The 7,321-nt window shown below is 36.6% G+C and overlaps 1 protein-coding gene across 1 annotated transcript; it reads left to right on the top strand.

Annotated features, from left to right (window-relative positions):
- Positions 1–4,938: 4,938 nt before the first annotated feature.
- Positions 4,939–5,364, top strand: LOC106778504. Its single transcript, XM_014666478.1, has 2 exons — positions 4,939–5,079; positions 5,179–5,364. The coding sequence occupies exons 1-2, from the start codon at positions 4,939–4,941 to the stop codon at positions 5,362–5,364; spliced, it is 327 nt and encodes a 108-aa protein (XP_014521964.1).
- The last annotated feature ends 1,957 nt before the right edge of the window (positions 5,365–7,321 follow it).

Below are 7,321 nucleotides of genomic sequence, written 5' to 3'. Positions count from 1 at the left end.
CATACAAAACCTAAAATCAATTTCTTTCTCAAGTCTTATGCGATCTATTTACATGAAAGTTAAGGCCTAAGAGTCCTTTGGGAAAACGATACTCGGACTTACCCATTTTATATTACTTGATAACGATCTGATACACTTGCCAGGGACTTAACAAGTTTTTGGTGTCGTTGTCGGGGACTCGTGGTTTAACTTATCTAGTAGTGTAAATTGATTTAATTTGACTTGTTTGTATATATTTTGTTTTTGTTTTATTTTTTTTTTATTTTATATAAAAGTGCTACTAGGGTATTTGTTTCTTGTGTATGCAGGAAGCTATACATACTAGGAGTAAGAAAAGCTAGCAACCGCTTCTTGAAGGAATATCAGACAGGAGAGGAAGGAGAGTTAGACGCCCATCTAGGGAGTTGTTTCCTTCTCCTGAAATATTATTGCAACCCTCACCAAAAGCTCATACACTAGATTCAGAAGAGATGAAAAATGAGTAACCTCCTCCCAGACATACTCTTGGAGATGCATCTAATGTTGTGGGCCCGTTTCACTTCACCAGTATAGCCATGCCAACAGATAATACAACCAACATGGTGATGAACCCTGCATTGATACATCTTGTGCAGGGCAATCAATTTCAAAATTTTTTAAATGAGAACCCTTATGATCATTTGACAACGTTTAGTGAAATTTGTAATACTGTCAAGATGAATGGAGTATCAAATGAACGAGTAAAGCTTAGCCTATTTCCTTTCTCATTGGGAGGCAGTGCTAAGACATGGTTGAACTCCTTTCCAGAGGGAACGTTTACTACGTGGGAGAATGTGGCAGCAAAGTTTGTGAATAAATATTTCCCACAGTCAAAAGTCACTCAAGGAAGCTTGGAAATCTCCTCATTTAAATAGGGCATGGAGGAGACTCTCGGTCAAGCCTGGGAAAGATTTAAAGGCTTATTGAGGAAGACACCAGTCCATGGGTTTGACAATACGACTATAGTTCTTGCATTCCTTGGAGGTTTAAATATGCAATCAAAGATGATGTTAAATGTTGCAGCCAGAGGTGACATAAAGAGGAAGACTGAGGATGAGGCTTATGATCTGATTGAGAGTATGACAGATAATGAGGAAACGCATAGTGAAAGTGCTGATTATGTTCAGAAAACTTCAGTGTCACAGAATCATAGTTTAATAATGGAGCATAACAAGATAATTGCTCAGCTTTGGAGATAATTATGTAAAAATTATCTGCTTTACCACAGGAAATTATAACAGCTTCAAGAATCTCAGAGCAGCCTCAATTCATGCCAATACAAAGGAATGCAGAATCTGAAGAGATCTTTCAGAGAGTTGTGAATAGCAGTGTGTTATATGTTGACCATGTGGAGAAAAGGGATGTGAGAGAAGCATGTGAGATTATTACCAAAAGTGGGAGAGTATTGGAGGAGAGAAAAGTTGAGAAAAGAGAGGCAGAAAAAGAAAGTGTTGAAAAAAAGAGTGATCAGAGAGAGGAAAGTGAGAAGGAAAAAATATGATGAATAAAAATTTTAGAGATGGGGATAATAGTCAAGAAGAAGAGGTTGTATAATTAAAAGAAAGGGAGTATGTTAAACCTTTGCCCTATCGAAAGACATACTCTAGGAGGGAGAAGGAAAAGCAGTTTGAGCGCTTCATGGAGATTTTTAGGAAGTTGGAAATAACCATACCGTTTTCTGAGGCACTTCAGCAAATGCCATCATATGCCAAAGAGGAAGTATGCTGAGAAGGAAACCATTGAAGTGCAAGGAAACTGTAGTGCAGTTATACAAAGGAGATTACCTCCTAAATTACAAGATCCAAGGAGCTTTACCATTCCATGCACCATTGGAGAGTTAGAAGTGGGGAATGCTTTGATTGATCTGGGAGCTAGCATTAATTTAATTCCTCTTTCTATGTTCAAAAAGATAAGAGGATTAGAACTTAAGCCAAAGATGATGACTCTTCAATTGACAGACAGATATTTTAAATATCCATATGGAGTGGCTGAAGATGTGATAGTCAAGGTTGATAAATTTTTATTCCCGGTGGATTTTGTTATTATGGAGATGGAGGAAAACGGAGATGCATCTTTGATTCTTGGAAAACCTTTTATGAAGACAGCCAGGATATTAATTGATGTTGAAAATGGTAAGCTGAAAGTCAGAGTACAGGATGAAGAGGTAAATTTTGACGTTTTTCAAGCAATGTCGAATCCTAAATATGATAAGTCATGCTTCCAAATAGACATTACAGAAGAACTTTGTATGCTGCAAGAAAAGAGAATGCGAAATGCATCTGTATTGGAGAGGACTCTCATTAATGAATGTGAATATTTACATGAAGAGGAGGATAAAATGATTGAAGAATGTGTTCGTGACTTGGAGGCAATAAAGGAAATGTCAACAGAGAAGGCTAGTTTTGAAAAAATTGACCCCAGAGGGAAAGTGAAAGAGAGCAAGCTTGAATTGAAGGAGCTACCACCACACTTAAAATATGTATTTCTGGAAGATAATGGAGGAAAGCCAATTATTATTAGTACTTCATTATCTCTAGAAGAAGAAAAGAAGTTGGTGGAAGATTTAAAAGCAAATAAGGGTGTTATAGGCTGGTCAATTGCAGATCTTAAGGGTATAAGCCCCACATACTGTATGCATAGAATTCTTATGGAGAATGATTATAGGTCGGTAGCTCAGCCGCAAAAGAGACTGAATCCTGTTATGAAGGAAGTTGTGAGAAAGGAAGTGTTGAATTTATTAGAAGCAGGAATCATTTATCCAATCTCTGATAGTAAATGGGTGAGTCTAGTTCAAGTAGTTCTGAAGAAAGGGGGAATGACGGTGATTCATAATGAGAAAAATGAACTGATCCCTACACGAATAGTTTCTGGGTGGCGGATGTGTATTGACTATAGAAAGTTAAATATAGCTACCAAAAAGGATCATTTTCCTTTACCTTTTATGGACCAGATGCTAGAAAGATTGGTTGGACAATCATATTATTGCTTCTTTGATGACTATTATGGATATAATCAAATTGTGGTGGATCCTGAAGATCACGAAAAAATAGCCTTTACATGTCCTTTTGGTATATTTGCCTATAGAAAAAAGCCATTTGGATTATGTAATTCTCCTGCTACATTCCAAAGTTGTATGCAAGCAATCTTCGCAGAGTTTATGGAGAAAAGCATAGAAGTCTTCATGGATGATTTTTCAGTGTTCAGAGATTCTTTTCAAAGATGTGTGATCAATCTGGATGTTGTTCTTAAAAGGTGTGTTCAAACAAATCTTGTGTTGAATTGGGAGAAATGCCATTTTATGGTTACAGAAGGAATAGTGTTAGGACACAAGATTTCACCCAGGAGGATTGAAGTAGACAAGGCAAAAGTGGAGGTTATCGAAAAACTTCCACCACCAACAAATGTAAAAGGAATCCGGAGTTTCATGGGTCATGTTGGGTTTTATCGGAGATTCATTAAAGATTTTTCAAAGATTGCTAAACCACTGAGTAATCTGCTTGTTAAGGATACACTGTTTGAGATGAGTCCAGAATGTTTGAAAGCTTTTGATGTCCTCAAGAAAAGCTTGATTTCTGCTCCAATAATTGTAGCTCCAAATTGGAATAAAGACTTTAAGCTTATGTGTTATGCCAGTGATTATGCCATAGGTGTTGTGTTGGGCCAAAGAAGAGAAAAGGTATTTCATGCTATTTACTATGCTAGTAAAGTTTTGAATGAAGCCCATTTGAATTATGCTACTACAAAGAAAGAATTTTTGGCTATAGTCTATGCACTAAAGAAATTTAGATCTTATCTTATTGGATCTAAAGTGATAATTTATACGGATCATGCAACTATAAAATACTTGTTGACAAAGCCAGACCTAAAGCCACGGTTAATCAGGTGGGTGCTTTTGTTACAAGAGTTTGATGTGGAGATTCGTGATAAAAAGGAAAGTGAAAACTTAATTGTTGGTCATTTATCTCAGTTAGTCAATACTGAAGTAACAAGGAAGGAGAAAGAAATCTGGGAGTCTTTTTCAGATGAAACTCTTTTATACATTCAACAGAGGTCATGGTTTGCTGATATGGCTAATTTTAAAGCTGCAGGTGTTATTCATGAGGAATTAAATTGGCAACAGAGGAAGAAGTTTTATTCTGATGATAAGCAGTTTATATGGGATGATCCGTATTTATTCAAGATTGGAGCAGATAATCTTTTGAGAAGATGTGTAACGAAGGAAGAAGCAGAAGGGATCCTTTGGCATTGTCATAATTCTCCTTATGGAGGTCATTATGATGGAGAGCGAACGACTGCAAAAATTCTTCAGTCAGGATTTTATTGGCCTACTTTGTTTAAAGACGCTCATAATCATGCTAGGAATTGTGACAAATGTCAAAGGACAACAGCTATTTCAAGAAGGCATGAGATGCCATTATAGGGTATTTTGGAAGTTGAAGTTTTGGATTGTTGGGGTATTGATTTTGTTGGGCCTTTTCCACCATCTTTTAATAATGAATATATTTTGGTGGTTGTTGATTATGTGAGTAAATGGGTTGAAGCTCTAGCATGTCCCAAGAATGATGCGAACACGGTGATTAAATTTTTGAAAAGGCAAATTTTCTCTCGTTTTGGAACCCCCAGGGTACTTATAAGTGATGAGGGGGTCTTATTTTTGTAATGTTCAGCTTACCAAGGTACTTAGACATTATGTGGTGAAACATAAAGTGGTTGCACCTTATCATCCGCAAACAAATGGTCAAGCTGAAGTTTCTAACAGCGAAATCAAGAGGATATTAGAGAAGTCAGTTGCTTTTTCACGGAGAGATTGGTCACATAAATTAGATGACTCTTTGGGCATACAGGACAACTATGAAGACTTCCATGGGGTTATAACCTTTTCATATGGTATATGAGAAAACATGTCATTTGCCAGTAGAGATGGAACATAAGGCTTTGTGGGCTTTGAAATTTTTAAACTTTGATCCTCATGAGACTCAAAGCAAACGTAGAAGTAAATTGTTAGAGGTTGAAGAGATGCGGTTACGTGCATATGACTCATCCAGGAGTTATAAAGAAAAGGTGAAATTTTATCATGATATAAAGCTAGTAAAGAGAGTTTTCAACCCGGGGCAGCAGGTGTTATTATTTAATTCACGGCTATAGTTATTTCCTGGGAAGTTGAAACCAAAATGGTCGGGACCTTTTGTGATAAAGCATGTATATCCGAATGGAGCTGTGGAATTGGAGAATCCAAATGATGATGGTCAGCAGCAGAGTTGGGTGGTAAATAGTCAAAGGCTCAAACATTATTTGGGAGGAGAAGTGAAGCAATTCTCCATGGTGATGATGTTTGTGGATCCATGAGGTTCAGGTCAGGCTCGTGACGTTAAACAAGCGCTAATGGGAGACAACTCAGGTTTTATTTTTCTTTTGTATTTTGGATTTTTAGAGTAGGTTGAACTTTATTTTTATGTGTCTATGCTTGGCCTGTACACTGATTCTGATGATGGTTTGATGATATTGTATGATGAGTTATTTAATGATGATTGAATGTGGTTGATGATTGAGACTGTGTGTATACTAATATACAGGTGAATGGTTCACTAACTATGTGAACAGATGTGGTGGTTTATGATTGTGATTATGATGCTAAGCAGTATGTATGAATGATGTGTGAGAAAGCATGTTGTGTGAGGTATTGAGCTCCAGAGTATTTCCTGATATATGTACTGTTCACAGGGAAGCATGAATGATATTGCTTGAATCTTGATAATTGATTGAATTGCATGTTTATGTCATATGATCAAGGCCATGTTTGGAAGCCCTTACTTAGCCAAATTTTCGCCCAAAGTGATTAAAATGTTATACCCTTTTTGAACCTTGGCCTTAAACAAGATGAAAACCCTTTTCTTAAAATTATTTACCTTGAGTTGGGTTGAAAATAATTGTATGTATTGAAAAGGTTCAAGTTTGGGGTTGTTTGGGGAAAGATGGAAGGCAAAAAGAAAAGCATTGGGCTCAAGTGTTGAAAAAGAAAAATGCATGGGAAAAGAAAAAGAAGAAAAGAAAAGGCATGAAAGATGAGCTCAATGTAAAAATAAAAGAAAAGGGAAGAAGTTGGGAAAGAGTGAGATTGGTGAAAAAGAGAGTTATGCTTGAACTTTGAATGTTAAAATAGCTCTCTTAACTCAAGGATTTTGTGCTCTAGAAAAACCAATTTTTCTTGTTAGCTCAGCCTCATTATAAGCCTTAGAAAAGTCCTTGTGATGACAGTTGCATGTGAGAAGGTTGATTGTTTTAGATGAAAGGCAATTTTGTTTTATGTGACATGTGAATAGTAGAGAGTTGGAGTGTCTTCTTAAAACACTTGAGCGATTGAGTGAAACACTTGTTTGGTGAGACTTGATAAATTCCATGTTTACATCTATGCTTAGTGGATTGATCATTCATGAATAAAACATCTGTTGGGAAATATATGATTATGTGAACCGGATTGAATTGAAAGCATGCATGCATCTTGATTAGATTCCACTGAAAATCTGAATTGAGTAGTTCTTGTCATGAGAAAAATGGATTTTGAATATGTTGAACTATTTGATGAAGAAGTGGAAAGCCAAGTTTTGTCTTGTTTGCTTGAGGACAAGCAAAGTTCTAAGTTTGGGGTTGTGATAACGATCTAAAAACCGTTATTTTCATGCTTTAATTTGATATCAAAGCACACCCTTTGTGGCTTAGAATGATCTTAGAATCAAGTAAAACACTTAGTTGAGTCATGTGAGAGTCAAAAGTTGGTTTTAGAGATATTATGCTTGTTTTTGCATTGTTTTGCAGGGTTTTGATGTGAATTGAAGATGGAAGTGAAGCAAGGTGGACTTAGACTCATGAAAGATGAAGAAAAAGGATGAAAAGAAGAGTCAAGTGAACCGCTCAACGCCCAAATCCAATGTTGAGTGTCCAGAGAGATTAGAGGCAAACTGCTGAGCGGTGATATTGACTGCTGAGCGGTTAAATTAGGCACTGAGCGGTTGTCTACTGGGCTTGGGCTTAAATTTTGTTACTTTTTTAGTCTATAAATAGACCCAGTGCGATATCCAAAGTAATCTTTTGGCAGGCAGAGATGTCCAGAGCAGTTCTACACACCTTAGAGGAGGTTCCTTGGATGCTTAGGCTCCAATCTACCAAATTTAGGGTTTATTCTTCCATTCTTTCATTGTATTTCATCTAGTTTCACCATGTCCATGGTGAACTAAACCCTTTGTTGTTGGGGAACAATGTAATCTTTTGAAACTCTCTTATATCAAAATTCTTATTTTCTTTATAT

Source organism: Vigna radiata, unplaced genomic scaffold (assembly GCF_000741045.1).
Source record: "Vigna radiata var. radiata cultivar VC1973A unplaced genomic scaffold, Vradiata_ver6 scaffold_23, whole genome shotgun sequence".
Lineage (NCBI taxonomy): Eukaryota > Viridiplantae > Streptophyta > Magnoliopsida > Fabales > Fabaceae > Vigna > Vigna radiata.
The sequence above is the reverse complement of the archived record's forward strand: the minus strand, read 5'-3'. Positions and strand labels throughout refer to the sequence as shown.